This window comes from Aethalodelphis obliquidens, unplaced genomic scaffold, assembly GCF_003676395.1.
Source record: "Aethalodelphis obliquidens isolate GAN/ISIS:26980383/991018 unplaced genomic scaffold, ASM367639v1 scaffold10, whole genome shotgun sequence".
NCBI classification, from domain to species: Eukaryota; Metazoa; Chordata; class Mammalia; order Artiodactyla; family Delphinidae; genus Aethalodelphis; species Aethalodelphis obliquidens.
The window spans coordinates 36537978-36561226 of record NW_020837954.1 but is presented as its reverse complement, the minus strand read 5'-3'; the positions used below and the strand labels follow the sequence as shown (position 1 = coordinate 36561226).

Genomic DNA, 23249 nt, shown 5'->3' with positions numbered 1-23249 from the left:
GAAAAGGTACGGAGAAGCAAACCTGAATATTTAGGTTTTTTTTTTTTTTTCCCTAAAGGGAATTTGCCTCTGGGCAGGAAATCCAATATTCTTTAAGTCCTGATTGAAAGGAAAAAAGGGAAAAGCAGGTTATAACATTTACACCCCTGATATTGCTGTGCCAGTCATTAGGGCCCTGGCTGAGTCCCACACAACAGCAAGATCACCATCAGTGGGGCCCTGGGGTTCAGCAAGGCCGTCAGAATCAAAGTTATGCTCCTTGAGGTGCCAAATATGTGAAGAATGGATAAGGGTGAGTCATGCAAATAACAGTTGGGCAGTCAGTGAGAGATGCGTGATTCTAGGCAAGCCTGCCAAGTGAGTGTGCAGAACTTGCAGAAGTTGGTGTCCAGCAGTGCTGTGGATCAGTGTTGGTGCTGGGGGAGGTCATCGAGAGCATGGGACTGCGGGTTGACCCTTCAGCTGGACCCAGGCAGTTGGAGGCTCCTTACCCCTACCCTTGTCCTTGGAATGTATACTCTGCTTACCATTCCCCCAATGGGGGCCATTTTCAAGGATGCAGGCTTGAGAGAGTAAGGTGTTGTTGAGACCTTCAGGTGTTGTTGTGACCTTCAGTCACACCTCTATATGTGACTGAACCCAGTTAAGGCTTCTGTATAAACTTTTAATATTTGGCGGGTGGGTTCAGAGATCTACTGGTCTTGTGGCTGCCCAGTAAAGTCTTGTAAGGGGCTTCCCTGGTGGCACAGTGGTTGAGAGTTCACCTGCCGATGCAGGGGACACGGGTTCGTGCTCCGGTCTGGGAAGATCCCACATGCCGCGGAGCGGCTGGGCCCGTGAGCCATGGCCGCTGAGCCTGCATGTCCGGAGCCTGTGCTCTGCAATGGGAGAGGCCACAACAGTGAGAGGCCTGCATACCGCAAAAAAAAAAAAAAAAAAAAAAAAAGCCTTGTAAGTAAGTTCCCTTGTATATTAAAACTGCCACCTACCAATCTGGAGTGGTCTGCCTCTTTCTTTGGTCTCTCCCTGCCCTCCATGTATGGGGACCAGTTTTTGAAACAACAGTTGGCCACTGGAGAGAAAGCCAGAGGGAATAGCAGACAGATCAACTTTGGTAGAGAGATTGGACATGGAGTGACTTTGAACAAACCTTGATACAACTTAGGAGAAGAGGGAGATGAAACTACAGAGCCTGACTGGCCTTGAAACCAGGAGTCATGACTAATAGGCTGTGGGTTTGGCTGCCAGTAAATTTGAATTCATTACTAACTGTGCAGAGATGTCCGGGTCATTATATATACATTTTCTCTCTTTTAGGTTCTTCAGCTGGGATCAGATATCCTTCCTCAGTACAAGCAAGAAGCGCCAAAGACGCCACCACACATTATTTTACACTATTGTGCTTTTAAAACAACGTGGGATTGGGTGATTTTAATTCTTACCTTCTACACCGCCATTATGGTTCCTTATAACGTTTCCTTCAAAACGAAGCAGAACAACATAGCCTGGCTGGTGCTGGACAGTGTGGTGGATGTTATTTTTCTGGTTGACATTGTTTTAAATTTTCATACGACCTTTGTGGGACCTGGTGGAGAGGTCATTTCTGACCCCAAGTTGATCAGGATGAACTATCTGAAAACGTGGTTTGTGATCGATCTGTTGTCTTGTTTACCTTATGACATCATCAATGCCTTTGAAAATGTTGATGAGGTAAGTTTCTTTTTCTTTTTAGTACTTGAATCACATGTTTCGAGAAAATTAGGATAAAAGGAGTTTACAGATAATCCAAACTTCTTTTGAGCCACCACTTTCAATCTTCATCCTCCTAAACACTTGCCGTAAATTGTCATATTTGATTACCTTATAATTTTCATCTGCTTTTTTTTCTTGATTTCTGGTTGAAAATACTGATTGCTAGAAAAATGGCTATGGTTGGAGGTTGTGGTTGAAAGAGGTGGAGGAGAAGAAAAGCCACAGCATTTGGAGTCAGATATGGTTTATGAACTAGATAATTGATTGACAGGTGATGTGTTTTGATGTGTGTTTTGGTTTTATTTTTTTGAAAACTGTGGCATTTTAAAACTCTGTGCACCCATAGGTCTTTTGACTCCTCCTCCTCCAAATAGCAGTGCTTGAGTTAACAAAAAGATACAGAAAATTTTATGGAAGAAAAATTCTTGAATTTTTGCCTTTTTGGTTTCTTTTTTATAGTTTTTGCTTTCAATTTTGTCTAAGTACATTTGTGATTAGAGACTATGATGGATGACTTCTGATGTCTGGTCACATTCAAGATTCTGCTTATTCAATGTTATCTGCACAATGAGAAACACTTAAAACGTGTAATATCTTGGAAGACCATTTTATTCAGAGCTTCTTAGCTTCTAACCTAGTAGTGGATGATTTTCAACTTGCTACACGAAGGATGTATATAAATGAGTCAATATAGAATGTATCTATTATTAAAATATGTTCATAATAATAATTACAAACTTAATTTCCCTGAAGATTTTACTCTGTCCTCATAGACTGTTCAGATGGAAAATTCTGCACTGCATTGTTGTCATTGTGTGTGTATTTGGGAGGTAGTTTGCAACTTTTCTTCAGTAACTTTTTCCATAAAATTTCTGCATTCAATCCACTTTAATGATATTAAAAATATTTCCCTGAAAGTTAAGTATAGACATTGTATTTTGATGCTGTACACGTAATTGCTACTTTAAAAATTGGGGGAAAAAAAGGAATCGTAGTAATTTGTTTTCTAATTTTAGATTTTACCTACATCAAGCTTTTTAAGGTATATTTATTTCTTCCCTATTTACCTTCTGGAAGGGTTGAGAGGGGTTAATTTTGAAAATGCTAATCATATGATAAGAAGATAATAAATAGTATTTATATGTTCACTTACTAAATGGATTAATATATTAAGATCAATGCATTAAGATTTCCATTATTTAGAACATAGGCATAAGGATTTTAATAAAAATAATTAAAAGATTGGTTTAATTCATAGAAAAGTGAATACATTAAACATTACATAATAATAAATGCATTTAATATACCATACAAATACATGAAGAGATCCTCAGACTTACTAATATTAAGGAAAATGCAAAGTAAACCTACAAACTACACTGACATACCATCACTTACCACACGCACTAGATTGGTGAGAAGGTGGCTAAGGATGTACACTGCTCAGATCTCCTTTCATGAAAACCTGCTGCATGGAGCACAGTTAGGGGATTCCTGGAAGTGGCTCCTGGTTTGGGAAAGCCAATCATTCATTGGCATTCAGTGATATCACATTATCACACTGGTAGCTTGAAACTGGCCACAATGGGAGTATTTACACCCAGAAAGTCACAAATGCTATGAATAAAAACTTTTCTTTAACTTTCTGTGGAATTAGTTGTTAGTCATTTACCAACACACCACTGAACACAGTTGACTGACACCTGCTATGGTTTTCTGATCTGCTGCAGGTCACACATCGAAGCCATATTTCCCCAACATTGTGTCCAGCTAGTGACTAAGAATGGTGGTAACATTATGATTAGTTTACTCCTGCTCAATAAAGAGCTCCTCTATTGAGCAACTTTTGCTCTGGGACTCCCCATTTACCTGTGCTGTGGTTGAGGCTCTTTCTACACAATTCTTCCTCCCCTCTTCACAGGTTTCAAATGGCATTGTGGTCTGAAGGCTCCTCCCTCCTCCCTTTCTCCTTCATAGGCATTTATCTCAGTAAAGATCTTGCATATCTAACCCTGACTTGGCATTACTCTGTCGGGGACCTGAACTGATGAAGCGATGGGGTGAGGCCTCTCATACATTGCTCAAGGGAATGTTGGTAAAACTTCCATGAAGAATAATTGGCAATATCTCATTTTAAAAAAGAAAAGACACTAGGGGCAACCACTAGGGGCAATCCCCTTGTTTAAGGGATTCTTTTTTATTTGCTTCCATCACCAAACAGCAAGATTATGTACCTACCTCTTGGTTTTTCAGTTTTAGGACTTGTCTTTGACTTCTTACTATGGAATTTGAAGTTTTAGCCTCTTTATCCCTGCCCTAACTGTATATATGCACTTATTTCCCTCACCTCATTCTCACAATATAGGTATACCATCCTCTTGGTTCCATAAATAGTAGGTATTTATATCATTACTACTACAAATATGCTATTTATAGCTGAACCTTCAACATGCTGTGATTACTTTTCCTTTTCTGCACTTTCCATTTTCCTGAGAGTTGGTTTTATCATTTGCTTAGTTTTATGTACTAATCACTAACTCAATCGCTAAGCTCTATGCCAGTTGTCTAAATCTCCCTCCAGTACATTGATACAGTAATAGTCTATCAACATCGTTTTCTTAAACACATCTCTCTACACTTTGCCCTCCCACCTGATGGACAGTTTGGCTAGCTGTAATATCCTAGGCCAGAGATAATTTCTCCTCAGATTTTGAAAGACACAGTGCCATTACAGTCTACCTTCTAATAATTCTCTTAAGAAACTTTAAACCATTGTGACCTGTTTTCTCTTTCTGGAAATTTGATGTATCTTCTCTGTCCAGGGTTCTGAATCTTTCCAGTAATATGCTTTAGTGTAAGTCCCATTTTCATCAGTTTTGCTGGGTACTGACTGGGTAGCCTTTTTCAATCTAGAAAAGCAAGGCTTCTGTTTTGATTTTTTTCTTATGATGATTTTCTCCATCCCTTTCCCCCCTCTTTTCCATTCTCTCTCTTGCTGGAATTCCTTTTGTTCTTATACCTACTAGACTTCTCCTCTGATTCCTTTTTTTTCTTCCCTATTTTCCAATCCTTTGTATTTTTGCTGTACTTTCTGGAAGATTTTCTCAACATTATTTTCCACCTTTTCTTGTAACTAATAATGCTTTTTTTTTTTGCTTAAAGTCTTTTTGGCTTAATACTAATAGAGCTAAACTAGCATTTGTATACTATTTGATATATGTATTTCTATTATTTAACTTTTTATCATTCTAGATTATTATACTCTAGTTGTGTCTTTTATAAATAGTCTATACATTCTAAGAGTCTTTCTAACTGGGAAGTTTAGTCTATTTACACTTATTGTGATTAATTACCTTTTGATTTTCTTAGAGCATCTTATTTTCCATTGTAAAATGCTTTTTCTTCACTTTTCTCTGTTTTTATTTTTGCTTGTTCTCTGCTGTCTTTTGGATTGATTGAATTTTTTAAATCTCCTGGATTTCCTCTACAGGATTAGAAGTTTTTCTGTTAATTGATTACTCTTAATATTTTTAGCATCAGTATTTGACTTATGAGTATCTTTGCCCTTCTAAATAAATCAAGGGCTTCTGTTTACCTTCTCATCTTTCAAACTAGTATTGTCTTATATTTTGGCTCCACATTATTTTTAACTTTCTCTTTCAATTATTGGAGGCCTTCTTTAGGGCATGTTTGTTGTGAGTCTTTGAGATGGTGATTCTGGGTCTCAGTTTCCATATCTGTAAAAAAAAGGGAAGGAATGCTTGACTTTTTTACTTCACACAATGGTTTTAAGGAATAGATGGGAAAACAGATATGAATGACTTTTGTTTGTAGAATTGTGCATGTTCGAGGGGATATTATTATTTCATTTGTGTATGTCTGTTTCCTCAGCTTGGTGATAAGCCCTGTGATATTGAGGGATGTGTTCCATCTCCTTGGTAGTCCTTTGTTGCTCTTGGTACATATTGGTGACTCACTGACCCGAAGCAATAAAGTGTTAGCAAGGTTTTAGTAGACTGTACAATGACATAAAACAAAATAGAACTTAAAAATGAGAAATTGAGCTAGTGGTGGCTTGGGAATAGGAGAGTATGAGTCTGAAGATCACAATTTAATCCTTTGACATGCTATGAGTGCAGAATGACTTAGAGGACTTAATAACACTTTTTGTATTCAAGATTGTCTCAGTCAACATGCTCTCTTAAGGCAACTTGATTTACTAGGATTTCACGAACTGGGTATGACATTCTTTAAGAGAACTGTGAGGATGGGAAGACAGAATCCATTAAAGGAAATAATTCTGTTTGAAAAGAAGTACGTAATGTAAATTTCCTAGAAACCATAACAGGGGGTAAAAGATGTTATCACCAAGAATCCAAGGAATAGAAATAAGCTCATTTGTAGCATGCATTTGAATACAGCTCTGGGAGGTTAGGGGGAACTGAATTATAAGACATCAGAGAAAAATGGGGCAGCTGCAGGTAACACACAATTTGGTAGCCTGAGTGGACTTAGGAAACGTGATACATGGGGAATTCAGGGGACAATGAGTGGTATTAGTAAGTGGTAAACATGATAAACTAGGTTAGAACAAATTGAAATTGGAAAAATGATCACTTATGTATTGTTTCAGGAGACAAAATGATTGGGCCAGTGACTGCTAAGTGGAAGTATTATAAATATTTTTAATTTCCAGGGAAGTTTATGGAAAATAATTTTCTAAATTATTACTTTCTTGAATTATGCTTGTCAAGTGGCCACATGCGTTGTTTCATTTTAGCATATCTGTTTACATAGCAAATTTTTATCTCTTGCCTAGTCATCAAAACAAGAATTGGAAATCAAAGAAGCTAATTATACTCAAAGATTTTAGACGCTTTTTGTCCCCTTTTGTGGAATTTCAGACGCTCCACCAAGAATAAAATTTTAGAAATTGCTATTTAATACAACTTGATCACCATTACTTTTTTTATTAAAGCCTCTAGGTAATTGAAATAATGTTTGAGTTGTATAGGTAAGGATTACATAGTACTTTTTTTTTAGTTTTACTAGTTTTAATATTATTAAACCCATAGAAACATTGCCAAGTCTACCTTAGAACTGATTGATTTTTCTTGTCAATGTGTTTGCTCAGTTGATAATAGACTTTTTTTAAAGAGCCGTTTTAGGTTCCCAGCAAAATTGAGAGGAAGGTACAGAGGCTCCCCATACAGAGATTGCCCCCACACATGCATAACCTCCCCCATTATCGACACCCCCACCAGAGTGAAACTATATTGACATATCATATTGCTAAACGTCCATAGTTTACAGTAGGCTCACTCTTGGTATTGTACATTTTATGGGTTTTGACAAATGCATAATGGCATATTGTAGTATCATACAGAGTAGTTCACTGTCCTGAAACTCTGTGCCCTGCCTATTCATCCTTTCTTCCCTCCTAACCCCTAGCAACCACTAACCCTTTTATTATCTCCACGGTTTTGCCTTTTCCAGAAAGTCATATAGTCGGAATCATACAGCAGGTAGCTTTTTCAGATTGACTTCTTTCACTTAGTAATATGCATTTAAAGTTCTTCCATGTCTTTCCATGGCTGATAGCTCATTTCTTTTTAGTACTGAATAATATTCCACTGTCTGGATGTACCACAGTTTGTTTATCCATTCACCTACTGAAGGCTATCTTGATTGCTCCTAAGTTTTGGCAATTATGAATAAAGCTGTTATAAACTTTTGTATGCAGGTTTTTGTGTAGGCATAAGTTATCAGCTCATTTGGGTAAATATTAAGAAGCATGGTTGCTGGATCATATGGTAAGAATATGTCAGTTTTGTAAGAAACTACCAAACTCTCAAAGTGGTTTTACTATTTTATGTTTCCACCAGCAATGAATGAGAGTTCTGGTTGGCACACGTTCTCACTAGCATTTGGTATCATCAGTGTTTTGGATTTTAGCCATTATAGTAGATGTGTAGTGGTATCTTGTTGTTTTAATATGCAATTTTCTAATGATATATGAACATCTTTTCATATGCTTATTTGCCATCTGAATATCTACTTTTGTCAGGTGGCTGTTCAGATCTTTTGCTCATTTTTAATGGGGTTCTTAATTTTCTTATTGTTGAGTTTTAAGAGTTTTTAAATATATTTTAGATAATAGTCCTTTATTATTTGCAAATGTCTTTTGCAAATATTTTCTCCCAGTGTGTAGATTGTCTTCTCATTCTTTTGACAGTATCTTTCACAGAGCAGTTTTTAATTTTAATGAATTCCAGTTTATTAATTATTTGTTTCATGAATTATGCCTTTGGTGTTATGTCTGAAAAATTATCACCATGCCCAAAGTACCTAGATTTTCTCCCACATAATCTTCTCAAAATTTTATAGTTTATGTTTTACGTTTAGGTCTATGATCCATTTTGAGTCAATTTTTGTGAAGGGTATAAGGTCTGTGACTAGATTCGTATTTTTTTGCATTGGATGTCCATGTGTTCTATCACCATTTGTTGAAAAAAACTATCATTTCTTTATTGTATTGCCCTTGCTCCTTTGTCAAAGATAAGTTGACTATATTTATGGGGGTCTATCTGGGCTCTCTATTCTGTTCCATTGATCTGTTTGTTTACTTTTTTCCACCAATACCACACTGTCTTGATTACTATAGCCTTACTGTAGTTGAGTGTCTGTCCTCTGATTTTGTTCTTCTCCTTCAATATTGTGCTGGCTATTTTGCACAGTTTTTATCCCTCCACATAATCTTTACAGTCAGTTTATTGATATACACAAAATAACTTAATGGGATTTTGACTGAGATTACATTGGTAGCTTTAGATCAAGTAGAGAAAAATTGACATCTTGACAATATTGAGTATTTCTGTCCATAAACATGGACTATTGCTCCATTTATTTAGTTCTTTTTTGATTTCTTTCATCAGAGTTTCATAGTTTTCCTCATGTACATCTTGTACATTTTTTTGTTAGATTTGTATCTGAGTTTTTCATTTTTGTTGTGCTAATGTAAATGGTATTGTGTTTTTAAATTCCACTTGTTCATTGTTGGTATATAGGAAAGTGATTGGCTTTTGTATGTTGATCATATATCCTGCAAACTTGCTTTAATTGCTAATTAGTTGCAGGATTTTTTTTTTTCTGGGTCAAGTTGTTTGGATTTTCTGCATAGACAATTATGTCATCTGAAAACAAAGACAGTTTTCTATTTCCCTTTCCCAGTCTGTATACCTTTTATTTCCTTTTCTTTTCTTATTGCATTTGCTAGGACTTCCAGTATGAAGTTGAATAGGAGTGGTGAGAATAGACATTCTTTCCTTGTTCCTGATCTTAGTGGGAAAGCTTCTAATTTCTCACCATTAAATATGATGTAATATGACATAAGCTGTAGGGTTTTTGTAGATGTTCTTTTTCAAGATGAGGAAGTTCCTAGTTTTCTGAGAGTTTTTATCATGAATAGATTTTGCATTTTGTCAAATGCCTTTTTTGCATCTATTGATATGAATATATGATTTTTCTTCTTTAGTCTGTGATGTTATGGATTCTATTGATTGATTTTTGAGTGTCGAACCAGCCATGCATACCTAGGGTAAATCTTACTTGGCCATACTATATAATTATTTTTATATATTGTTGGATTTGATTTGCTAATATCTTGTTGAGGATTTTTGCATCTATGTACATGAGAGATATTCTTTTGTAGTTTTCTTTTCTCATATTGTCTTTGCTTTTGGTATTAGGGTAATACTAGCCTCATAAATCTGGGTTAGGAAGTATTGTTTCTGCTTCTACCTTTTGGAAGAGATTGTAGGCAATTGGTATAATTTCTTCCTTAAATATCTGGTAGAATTCACTCATGAGCCCATCTGGGCCTGGTGCTCTTTTGGAAGGTTATTAATTTATTGAATCAATTTGTTTAATAGATGTAGTTCTCTTCAAATAACCTATTTTTGTATGTGTGTGAGTTTTGGCAGACTGTGTCTTTCATGGAGTTAGTCCATATCATCTAGGTTCTCAAATTTACGGGCATAGAGTTGTTCATATGATTCCACTTTGTTGTTTTTATTATTATCTTTTTAATGTCTATGGCATCTGTAGTGACATCCTCTCTTTCATTTGCCATGTTAGTAATTATGTCCTCTCTTTTTTATTTTTCTTAGTTAGTGTGGCTAGAGGTGTATCAATTTTATTGATATTATCAAAGAAAAAGCTTTTAAGATTTTGTTGATTTTCTCTACCGATTTCCTGTTTTCAATTTCATTGATTTTTGCTATATTTTTAATATGTCTTTTCTTCTTGTTACTTTGGATTTAATTTGCTTTTCTTTTTCTAGTTTGCTAAAGTGGAAATTTAGGTTATTGATTATAGTTTTTATTGCTTTCTAATATATGCATTCTAAGTTATATATTTTCCTCTAAGTACTGCTTTGCTGCATCCCACGGACTTTGTTAAGTTGTATTTTCACTTTCAGTTAATTAAAAAAGCATTACATTTTACTTGAAATTTTCTCTTTAATCCATGTCTTACTTATAAGTGTGTTGTTTAATTTCCACATATTTTTGGATTTTCCAGGTATATTTCAGTTATTGATTTCTAGTTTAATTTCACTGTGGTCCAAAATCAGGTATTGTATGATTTCTATTGTTTTAAATTTGTTAAGGTGTGTTTTATAGCACAGGATGTGGTCTATCTTGGTGAATATTTTACATGACCTTGAGAAGAATGTGGGTTTTTGTTGTTGTTGTTTTGCTGTTGTATAAAGTAGTCAAAGATGTCAGTAATAGCCAGCTAATCGATGACGCTGTTGAGTTCTGCTCTGTCCTTACTGATTTCTGCCTGCTAGACCTGACCATCTCTGACAGAGGGATATTGAAGTATATGATAGTGGATTCATTTAATTTCTCCTTGCATTTCTATTAGTTTTTGCTTCACATATTTTGATGGTCTTGTTAGGTGCATACAATATAAGGATTGTTATGTCTTCTTGGAGAATTTACCCCTTTATCATTATGTAATGCTCCTGTTTATCCTTGATAAACTTAGTTAGTTTGAAGAGTATGAGACTTTTAATGCAATGAAATGTATTGTATCTGGGATAATTTTACCTTCTGTATGGGACTTTCTTAGTTTCTTATTAGCCTGCTTTAAAAACTTTTGCTGCAATTTTAAGTCCTATATACCTCCCAGTTCTTCTCTGCTTAAGAAAGCACATTAATAACACTAGTGCTTCTAATAATAATAAAAAACCATTTATATTTTTATCGATGATTGGATTAGTGGTTTATCAACACTTGTCTTTCATCTGTGTGCTCAGGGGAAGGTTTATGAGTGACCCTATTTTGCAACCTTCAATTCTACTTCAAGTTAAGAAGTCAAATCCAACAAGGATCTTTAGAAAACTCAGGGTTAGACCCTGTGCTCATTTCTGGAGGAATCAAAATTAGACCTTATGCTTCCTCAATGCAAAGACTCTGTCTTTCTAATAGCCTGGATTTGCAGTGCCTGACACATAATTGCCATACTATATATATTTCTATTAAAGTGAATGAGGGATTGAAGCTTACAATGTTTCCTAAATATACCTGTTTCTTGTTAGTAATGGAAAAGTTAGGGCCAAAGGGCAGTCTTTGTGGCATAACCTTATCTGTGCCCCAAACTTCTTCATTCAGACAGTAGGGCGTTATCCTTTGGCCGCTATGCTCACCTCTCTGTTCATAAGTTCCTTTCCATGAATATTCTCACTTAAATAATCTTCCAGTCATATGACCTACACTGCTAGCTTTCCATACATGTTTAGAGGTTACCTTAGGGTTTAGGTTCCTAAGCTGAGATCTCCCACTAGGAGTGCAAAACATTGTAGACTAATGAATACAAAGATGTACAAGGCGAAGTCACTGAACTCAAATGTACCTACCTTCTAGCTTGAGAGAAAAACTTTCTCAAAAATTATTCAAGAGTATGAATAAAGGAGGAGTAGTGTGAAGGAGGAGATGAGGTAAGGATTTGGAGAATGGGTAAGAGTCAGCCACAGGTTCCAAATTGGAGGATAGTGGCAGTAGGCTGAACTTTTAAATTCTATTCCAAGTGGATATTGGTGGTACAGAATGGTAATAAACAGATTTAAAGATTGATATCTTTTTTATATTTGAAAAATTTGGTGATGCTCCAGGATATACTCTTTGCATTAATTTTCTACAGAGACAAAGCAGTCTGCCTGAGGGAATTAGCTTTGGGAGGATAGGAAGTTGCAAACAATCAGGATAGCAATAGGATTCCTTTATTTGATTTTGTTGCTTACAGGAATAGAAACTTTTATCAGAACTGATCTTCATTCATGATGAAGGCTTCCTATTGTTAAACATTAGGGAATAATTCTGACATGGAGGCAAAGAAGGTTGAAATATACTGCAATATGTATACTATAATCCTTAAAATTTTTTTGCCTTAACTATCTATGGATACTTGCATAGAAATTGCTCTTTATCTTTCTGCGTAGTAATTATCACTATGCTTGAGAATACATCATTTCCTCACTCTTCTTTGAAGGAAGTTCTAAACCTCCATCCCTACTCCCTTTGGTCTTTCTGTTACTTCATTTTATTCCATGATTTTATCTCTGCTTTTACATAACACATGCTAACTCACAAGGAACATGTTTATCTTTATATTGGAATTTTTCATCTTTAGGAAGTTTGTTTATTAGACATTGTGGATAAAGGGTTAACAAAACTATTTCTCCTTCTGCATTGACAGATTTTACCTTTGATCAACTGTCTTCCTTTGTTCTCCCAGGGACTGATGAAGGAAATATGCTATCTATGTTTCTAGACTGTATTACTTGTATTTAAAAAAGATCTCTGATTTGTAAATTACATCTGGACTATGAAGCACTTTTGATAAGCTGTAAATAACCTGATGAGGATACCACAGCCTGAGGGTTCCCTGATTGATACAACTCCAAGCATATCCCTTGTGGAATTCTGAAAGCTATACCTGTGTTGTTATTATAGGTGCTGGGTTAGGTGACATTTAAGCCTAGACCTGAAAGATGAGTAGGATTAACTAGGCAAAAGGAGTAGTTAGTGGGTTAGGGAGAGCGTTTTTAAAATTCACTTTTGGAGACCCCACCAGGTGAGAGAGAATATAAAAATTTTGAAGAAAGGAAAGACATTTTCTATAACTGGAGTACAGAGAGCAGAAGACAGAGATGCACAAGGGAGACTGGAAAAGTAGGCAGGGGCAGGTTGTGTTAAGGAGTTCGGATTATTGTAAAGGTGACAGCAAGTTACTGAAGGTTTTAAAGCATCTCCCAACCTGGTTTGCTTGTGCATATATCATGATATTTGAAAAAAAAATCAAGACTTAGGCAATATACCTCTTTTTTGGTGCATATTTTGATCATGCTTTATATTCACTCTGGACCAATGGATATTAATGAGAACATTTTTTTCCATAATAAGAAGCATTTAAAATTAGTATATCATGGATATTGCTTAAAACAGATGTCTGTCTATCTATCTATCTATCTATCTATCTATCTACTATCTATCTACTACCTATCTACCTATCTACTTATGCCACTGTGTATTGATAAGAATATAAATAGACTAAAACAGGTGGTATGTACAAGTTATTTAAATTGAGTTTCTCTACTGAAGCATATTAACTAATGCAGGGAGTAATTAGTATTATTTCTCCATGGATCTCTTGGTAACATGAGTTGGAGAAATGAGTTCTGAATAGGAAGAAGGCAATAGAACTTGTTATATGGGTTAGAGATGCAGATAACAATTGTAGTTTGCTACATTAGTTTTCTTTCAGTCTTTAAATTGTACTCTACAAAAGGAAATGGAAATGGACTATTTAGTCATTCATGTACAAAATCTACTTAGAATAAGACCCCAATGCTTATAAAACAGAGTGGTTTCTATATAATTGCCTAATATTGTGCTACCCATGAAGATTAAATAACTATTAATTATTAATTACAATATCAGTGCTAGAGGAGTCAGAAATTATTATGAGAGATTTCTGTATTGCTTAGTTTATTCTTTAATTAATATATTCATTTTCTTAATAAATATTTGGTGCTTACACTGTGGCAGGGAGTTCTAGAGTGTGTGCTAGGGATAAAAGAATGAACAAAACATGATATGAATACACAATCAGAAAGAGACAAATGGCACGAAGGGAACATACCTGGTCCTTTGAGATTATATAATGAAATGACCTGCTCTAGACTAAACCAAAACAGATTTTAGAACAACGGAAGCTATATGATTTTAAACTATGAGTGACTTCAAAAGATAACTCTTATATAGTGTTCAGAATAGAGTGGACGGAGTCAAATGAACGCCTTAAGATTTATTAGAACACTTCCATAGGTCTAGGAGAGAGATGCTAGTAGCATGGTTTAAGGTGGTGTCAGCGGCGATGAAGAAAAGTGAATAAATTGGAAAGATATTTAGGAGTTAAAGTTAATAGGGTTTTAAGATAAATTGGGTATGGGAGATATCAAAGAAAGGGGCAACATGAATACTTCTTGGTTTCTGGTTTGTGTAATCAAATGGCTAGTGCTTATATATTAGAAAAGAACCAGGGGCAATGTCTGGAATGGGAAGGTGGAGGTGAGAGTAGTAACATTTTTTTTTTTTTTTAATGGGAGAGACATGAGATATTTAAATGTCTATGGGAAAGATGTAGTTGCAGGGGGAGTGGCTGGATTTTTGAGCAGAGGAGAGAAAGTTTAAAATATAGTGGATAGATGAATTCATAAGACAAGTAGTAAAATTGCTAGGTAGTTAGGAGATGTTTTGAGATTGATGATAATGAATTTCTAGTGGAATCAATCTGCCCTACTGTATTACTTTCTTAAGCAGTTCTTAAACACAGCCCTGAAGAAAGCTGATAATTGAGTTAGAATTAGGGTTTTGATACAGGTTATAATGAAGAGACAGACATGCTAAGGAATTCAGGATGTATGGTGGTGTTGAAATTATAGGGCCACATAAAGAAGAAAATGGAGAATGGAGGGGTTAATAGATTGGGAAAAAGCAGATCTGTCAGTAGACTGGAGATTCAATAAGGTTGAATGTTGATGTAATTGGACGGTTTAGCTCAACATAGAAGAAGATGTGGTCAGAAAACAAGATGGTTCAATTCAAGATTTCAGAGCCGGAAAACGTTTTAGATATGAGAAATTTCAGATTATGACCTCGGGAGTGGGCATCTAAGGAAAAGTGAAAAGATTGTTGGAGATGAATTGGTGGAGAAACTGCGAGGCCAGGTTTTCAGCAGGGTCATCCACATGGAAACAAGTTACGCAGGGTGAGGGCAAGCTCTAGGTGAGGTTGGATTTAAGAACTATTTAGGAGGTATATGAAGTAATAACTTGGAGTTCTTTGTTCTCATGGAATATTTACTGGCATAAATTCTTGCAAAGCAAAATAGTGACACGTTTCCCAATACAAAAGGTAAATAATATCTAACAATTGCATATTAACATTTATTTTATATATTCATATCTTACCTGTTTGGAAGAATGTCTTGTTAAAATGAGACTTCTGTATCACATACATATCTATGTTGCCCCCATTTTAAGTCAAACAAGTATGAAATACTGTGCACATAAATACATGTGCTTTCCTCACATTTGTATCAGTTAGCTTTTTTCCCCCACAAAACAAACTACTCCAAAACTTTATGGATAATAACAATCACCATTTATTAAACTCACTTTCCTGTGACCTGAGTGATTCTGCTGACTTTGGCTAGATTTGGCTTGTCTCACCTAAGTTCACCCATACGTCTGCGGTAGGCTGCTGAGATGGCTGGTGACTCACTGATCCCAGATGGCTCAGATGGATGTCATAGGGCTGCTCCTATGGTCTCTCATCCTCCAAAAGCCTAGTTGCCATTCTTCATATGGCAACTTAGAATGGCCATGGGTTCTAAGACCATGACTGGAGGCTATGCTTCTTGAGGTCTAGGCTTGGAACTGGCACAGTGTCACTTACACCACATTCTGCTGGCCAAAGTAAGTCATAAGGCCAGTCTAGACTGAAGTCAAGATGGGGAAATAGACCGTATCTTTTGATGGGAGAGGTCACATTGCCAAAGGGTATGGATGCAGGGAAGGAAATGACCCGAGCTATTTTTTTCCAAACAATCTACTACACATCGTGTGTGTGAGAATGCTAGATGTAGGTGAAAAACCGAGCAACTGGATGTTATAAGTCTGTACTCCTGCTCTCTCACCCCCACTTAATTGTCATGTGTCCTTGGACAAGAAAGGTCTTTGATCATTCCTCTTTTGTTTATAAAGAAAGGGGGGAAGAAGGTAGGAAAGAATACTAGCTATCAGCCTACTATCCTTAGTGATAATCAAATGAGAGAACTGATTTGTATTTTAAACGGCTTTATCATTGTAAGCCATTATTTTTCTGCTGATTACATCCCACATCTCTTTAATGTGGGAATCCACAAAAATATCCTGAAGAGTTAATAACGCTGAGATATCTCCTGGATATTTTTCTTTATGCTCCTATGGGCTGAGGGGCTTTTCAAGTAAGGAAACCGGCTAGAAAGGAAGGCTGATGACTGAAAGTTCTCCATTAACCCTGCTGTGTTCTATTATGCATTTGATGTGTTTGATATTCTCTTCCAGCAGTGGAACCCCAGGGATTTGTGAGCTAAGAGCTCAGAGGTTGGGATAGAGGCAGAATGCCACTGGAGTGCAGAGGAAGGCACAGGAAGATTGGAAAGCATGGAGTGAAATTAAGCAGAAAATGAATGAGCAGACAAAACTGGTGGAAAGCACAGAATCAAGAGGTTGTTATAAAAAGGTGTTAGGACAGAAGGGAGTCATTTTATTTTGGCCTGTCAAAGTATCCAGTATTACTATATGGGTTAAATTAAAATTCCCAACAAGGGATTAAATGTAATTTGAGGAGACTTGCCTGGCAGCCCAGTGGTTAAGACTTCACCTTCCAATGCATGGGGTGTGGGTTCGACCCCTGGTTGGGGAGCTAAGATCCCACATGTCTCGTGGCCAAAAAACCAAAACATAAAACAGAAGTAATATTGTAACAAGTTTAATAAAGAGTTTAAAAAATGGTCCACATCAAAAAAAAAATCTTAAAAAAATTATGTATATAAAAAAAGTATAATTTGAGGACCAATCTAAAGGTTATGAGGGTGAGTTATAAAATAAGTAAAATCTCTTATTTTAGATAGAGTTGAATATGACACCTCTTCCCCCTCCCCAAATCACATGATGCAGAAGAAATCATTAATCTGAATTATGTACCGTGGTGAAATGTTAACCTTAACAACACAACAGTGACTAATGGATTTTCCTTAACATTGTTTTGATATTTAAATAAAACATTCTTTAAAAATTACATCAATATTACATGTAGAGCTCAAGGAAGCCACTTTGACTTCTAATGACGTCTAATCCCTAAGAGTAGTTCCATTTGTATTTAAACTTTTATAAATGGAATCATGCAATATATACTCTTTTGTGTCTAGTCTCTTTTGTTCAGTATGATACTTTTTAGATTCATTCTTGTTATTTCATATAGTTCTAGTCTGTTCATGTTTATTTCTAGATAGTATTGCATTGAGTGAAGGTGCAATGATTTATCCATTCTACTGGAGATGGACATTTGGATTGTTTCAAGTTTTAAGTATTTCATCAAATTTTAGAACAAAGTCATTAACTTTGAGTTTTGATTATAGTAATTGCATTAAATTCTTTTGGATACAAAACAGTGGAGAATGAGATAGCTAAAAAACAACTTTCCAAATAAAGCAAACACTTCTGTATTACTCATTTTGAATAACAGTTTCTGGTTTGATAAGTAGATGAAAGGGACACTGTGGACAAATTAAAAGGTGAAACTTTGGAGTTATGTTTGAGAGCAAAAAGGAGTTTGGTTTGACTGGAGCACTACTGCTTGGCAAAGGCATGGTTGGAAATGACCTGGCAGTGTGGACAGAAATGGGGTTGTGGACCTTGAAGGCCTGTAGAAATTGTGTTTAATGTCTATAATGAGCCTCTGGAGGATATGCTCGATACTGTCTTTTAAGAAGATTAATATTGCAATGATTATTGGGATAAGGACAGGAAGACTGCACAGCAGTTGGCTATTGTGGGAAATGCATGAAGAATCTGAAGGACTAGGTCCTGTGTGACTTTAGACAAGTCGTGTAACCTGTCTGAGCTTCAGTGTACGCCTATGAACAGTAGAGATAGGAGTCCTGGTATTGTGAGAATGAAATGAGTTGGTCCATGTTAGAGAATTGCAGACTCTCTAGGGTTCTGGGGCCTCCACAGACCCCTAAGTGGGCCACTGTTGGGCCTGGGTGGGAATAAATGGGAGGCAAGGTATTTAATCTCCTTTATTCAGTCTTATAGAGCCTGCCTGTATTTAAGCCAATACTGCTGGTACAAATGTGATTTGTTTATATCTAGAGCACATTATGCTCTAGATATAGTGAGGTTCAGAATGAGGTCAGATAGTGAAGTGCAAGGAGTGTGGACAAGACTGCCTATATTTGATTCTTGGCCCCTCCTCTTACCAGCTGCATGAACTTAGTCAAATTATTTAATGTTTCTAGGCTATGTTTAGTAATGATACCTATCACATAAGATTATTAACTATGCCCCCTCCCTGCCCCACCACACACTCAATTCACCCCACCCACATTTACTTGTGTCGTAAAAAGATTTTCATACATTTATTGAACGTATTGACTGCTTAACCTATTACCATATGCCATACTTTGTAATTGACACTAGTTATATTCTTCAAGGGGTTTAGAGTTTCCTGGGATACCATACATGCAAACAGAGACTTGTAATAAAGTGCTATTATGATGACTGTTGTAATAGAGATGGACAAAGAGGACATGATAATACAAAATAAGGACACCTAACTCTCACAGTGGGTATAACAATGAAGATGGTGGGGGAGGTAAGAAGATGTCAGGGAACTGGACATGGAGGAGAGAATCTCTGCCATAAACTATAAGTAAGACCCTGGCCACCAAAAGAGTGGGAGGGAAGAGTGCTTTAAGTACAGGGGACAAATTGTTCATGTGGCATGAAACAGCATGGGCACTCTGGGAACTACACATAGTTGAACATGGCAGGAGTCTAGACGGCAGGAGGAGGACTTGCTGGGAGAGATGCTGACCAGACAGGCAGATGCTAGGTCCTGAAGGGCTTTGCATGTCATAGTAGGGAGTGAATACTTGATTCTATAGGTAATGAACTAATACTAAAGATTTTAGACCAGAGAGGGACATATATTAGATATATATGAGGTAAAACGATAGCAGGCTGGTAGCCTCTACAGTGTGATCACATAATTAAAGGGAGTGAGAACAGAGGTAGTATGGCTGATGGAGAGGCTATTCCTGTCACACAGTGAGAAAAAACATGAAGCCATGACCAAGGCATGGCCTTGAGAATAAGAAAGAAGGGATATTTTTGAGAGATTTCTTGAGCACTTTGAATGCTGAGATCCTCAAGACTTGATAACCGGTTGGATGTGACAGGAAAGGGGGTGTTCAGCCCCAGGTCTGAGAGACTGGCTTCATAGTGATGTTGTTCACAAGAATAGGGACATATTACCTTTTGAACACCTATGGAATATCTAAATGGAAATGTACAGCAGGTATTTGGCTTCTGTATCAGGAACTCATAGAAGTCAGTTGAAACATGGGCATGCAGTAAATCAACCAGGAGAGGCTGAGGGTAATCGTAATGAGAATCCTAACACATAGAAGAAGCATGGGTAAGGTTAGCCCCAGAAAATGATTTTGAAAGACACGTCAGCTGGAGAGTTGGCTAAGATCTAGGAGAAAGTGGTGACATAGAGCCCATGACAGAGAGAGTTTACGATACTTACCAGACATTTTGTAACATTTAAATAATATTGGACATGGCTATAGAAAATGGTGCTTTTTGATTAAGTGGAGTCCAGAGTAGGTACCCCTCAGGGTGGATCACCTCCTCTTGGAGAGATCTGCCTACATCAGAGGTCAGGGGAGTATGTCCTCCTGTTATTTGGGCCTAATTCGAGAGGGTCCTGATTCTTTACATTCTAGTTGAGGCTTGTGACTAGTTTTTAGTTTAAATGGGGTTAAAGGTTTCCTCTCTGTTTTCTCTTCTTTTGTTTTTAGCTGTGTTTCGAAAAAAGAATTCCAGTAGAAATAATTTTCTCTGTAGTATTGTGTTGGCCAAAAAGTTCGTTCGGGTTTTTGTAAGATCTTATAGAAAATCCCGAATGAACTTTTTGGCCAACCCAGTATTTAAATAGAAGTAACACAGTTCCTTTAAAAATTGGAGCTAAGTGGAGGACAACATCTACAATAACACTGTTTTTATTTTTTAATTTAACCCTTTGAGTTTTTCATGCATTTTGACTATGGGTTTCTTTAGAGCAGAAGCAAGGCACATTTGTCTTAATATCCCCAGGGCACAGCTCAGAGCCTGTCATATAGAAATGCTCAATAAAAACTTATTTTTGTCTTTCTTGTTCATGATTACGTAGTTCCTTTTTTGAGAGCTTCCAAGCTCTCCTGAATCTTACCTTTCAACATCTCATTTCATTGAATTATGCCAATTCATCTTCTGAATTTTATTAATGCTACTCTTACTGTCTAAAGTTCAATATCCCTGCCTAAGAGCCAGGCCTAAGGTTATCGAGGTTGAGACAGGAAACTGTCCGGATGCTCCTGTTCCTTTTTTTGCTTCCATAAGGTCTCCTGTTTTTACTTCTCTTTGTTTTCTCTCTCTCTATTTCAAATTTTTATTTTGCAAAATTTCAAATATATACTATCATATAGAGTATAACTAAATGTATTCCCAGCGTTTTTTCACTGTAACTTTACGATGCCATAATTGGAGTCTCATTAATGTTACATCTGTTCTACTGTACCAACCAGTTCCTCCATGTTGATCAGACTTAAGTTCAGAGTAGTTTATGTTAGCTGCCTTGTCTCCTCCCTGGGATATAGAATTAGCAGTAAGGAAGTCATGGACTCTGTGAGACTTGGAGGTGATGATCAGATGAGAGGGTCCTGGGTCACTGCTTTGTCTTTCCCTCATGCACCAGGAATGGCTTTACCCTCTCTACCTGGGTGGCTTATCACATGCTTCCTCAAAAAGTAACTTTGAGAACTTCACTGATTGAATAAAGTCTATGCTATGTTTCCATTTGGATAATGCTATATTTGATTTTTTTTTTTTTGCGGTACGCGGGCCTCTCACTGTTGTGGCCTCTCCTGTTGCGGAGCACAGGCTCTGGACGCGCAGGCTCAGCGGCCATGGCTCACGGGCCCAGCCGCTCCGCGGCATGTGGGATCTTCCCGGACTGGGGCACGAACCCGTGTCCCCTGCATCGGCAGGCGGACTCTCAACCACTGCGCCACCAGGGAAGCCCTATATTTGATGTTTTAAGCTTCTTAACAAAATATGAATTTTCTTGCTGCCATTCCCTTAAAGTATTCTTTTCAATGACTATTGCCAGAAGATGATAGAGTGTTGTAGGTATGTTCCCATTCTAGGTTCAACTCTTCACTTTTTCACAGCTCTACAAATTTAGTGCTTATCATAACTGTGGCAGGAGGTGGTGGAAATAATGGCATTTGCTCATTCTAATATACACAGAAGTATTTCCTGTTTGCTTGACAGTAAAACTAGGATTCCTTTTTCAGAAGTTTTGCTGTTCATAGCATTTATAAAGAAATAAAATTAAATCTTTTAGAATACAGGAAAAGTTTTGTAGGAAGAAGAAATAAAAGGTCTAAATTCATCACCCTATTTCTATACTCCGAGTATATTGCATTTGAGCTATTTTCTCCTTTGGTTTTTCTCTGTGCTATTTATACTCCACTTATGAAAATAAACTCCGTCTTCCTTACCTAATGAAAAGTTTTATCTAATAATCTACAAATATCTTTTTTCCTGGTGGGAAGGAATCTGCATTTAAAAAGTTTCTTTATCACTTCAGCTTTTTGTTGTTGTTGACTTAAAGTGGGAGCTGTAGTATGTGTATGTTCTTAGTATATAAATGGTGATTGAGTTCATTAAGGTGAACCACTGTATTGTTTTCCTTAGCCTTTTCTTTTCTGAAAGTGTTGTGTCATTTCTTTTTTTTTTTTAATTCAGGGAATCAGCAGTCTCTTCAGTTCTTTAAAAGTGGTGCGTCTCTTGCGACTGGGCCGTGTTGCCAGGAAATTGGACCATTACCTAGAGTATGGAGCAGCGGTCCTTGTGCTCCTGGTGTGTGTGTTTGGACTAGTTGCTCACTGGCTGGCCTGCATATGGTACAGCATTGGGGACTATGAGGTCATCGATGAAGTCACAAACACCATCCAGATAGACAGTTGGCTCTACCAGCTGGCCTTGAGCATTGGGACTCCGTATCGATACAATACCAGTGCAGGGATATGGGAAGGAGGACCCAGCAAGGATTCACTGTATGTGTCCTCTCTCTACTTTACCATGACAAGCCTTACAACCATAGGATTTGGAAACATAGCTCCTACCACAGATGTGGAAAAGATGTTTTCCGTGGCCATGATGATGGTTGGCTGTAAGTATCTTTTCTTTTCTTTTTTTTAAAAAATTATTGTTGTTGATAGTTCTCCAGGCTCCAGTCTCTGACAGGAGTAAATGAAACTACTTTGTCTTCAGAAAAATGTTTAATTCATGTCATTTACATTGGTTTAATTTTTATTCAGCCTTAGAAAATAAAAAGGCAAAATAATATATTTTACTTTTTAGAATGTTTTAGCACATGAAAAGCAGGATGAATGGACTGATACAAAAATTAGAATGGGAACTCTTTGATATAATTCTGTTCATAGCATTGTACCTGGCAGAGCTATCTCCAAAAGGAGACCAATATCTAGAAAGGCAGCATCTGGCATATTCCATAGGTTTTGTGGGCAATGCATAAAATTCTGAAAAAGTAGACAGGATCTGATATGAGATAACCTGTTTAGAAAATGTTTTATTTAATAATTAGTTTTATGTAGGCTTTTACAATTAAGACTAGGCAAAGAGTTTATAAGTCTAGTCTCCATTACAAAATTCTAGCTGGAATATATTCCGGTCTGAGAGAATGAAAGTATTAGTAAATGTAAGCTTATTCAGCAATGACAAAAGTGTCTAGGATATAGCATACAGACCTGAGTACTAAATGTCTTGATGATGATCTTGGGAGTAGAATTCTCTCTACAGGAGTGAAGGACCAAGTATTCTAAACTCAGACTGAGACTGGATGATACAGAAGATCAGAATTAAGGAAATACATACAAAAGAAAATGATGAAAAAGGAGTTTTTTGAGGGGGACTTCATCACCATACACACCCTCACGTTGACTTTGATGATTTATCCAAGCCTAGTTCTGAGACCTAGAGTAACCTTAGGACTGGAGTTTTTTGTTTGTTTGTTTGTTTGTTTTTTGCA

General features: G+C 36.7%; 1 protein-coding gene across 2 annotated transcripts in view; it reads left to right on the top strand.

Moving 5' to 3' along the window:
- The window catches only part of KCNH5 (potassium voltage-gated channel subfamily H member 5), a 326164-nt gene that overhangs the window by 70639 nt on the left and 232276 nt on the right, over nt 1–23249 (top strand). For both annotated transcript variants that reach the window (XM_027111440.1, XM_027111441.1), the window contains exons 6-7: nt 1318–1710; nt 21944–22370. In XM_027111440.1, the coding sequence (XP_026967241.1) occupies nt 1318–1710; nt 21944–22370 (820 nt within the window). The remainder of the gene's footprint in view (nt 1–1317; nt 1711–21943; nt 22371–23249) is intronic.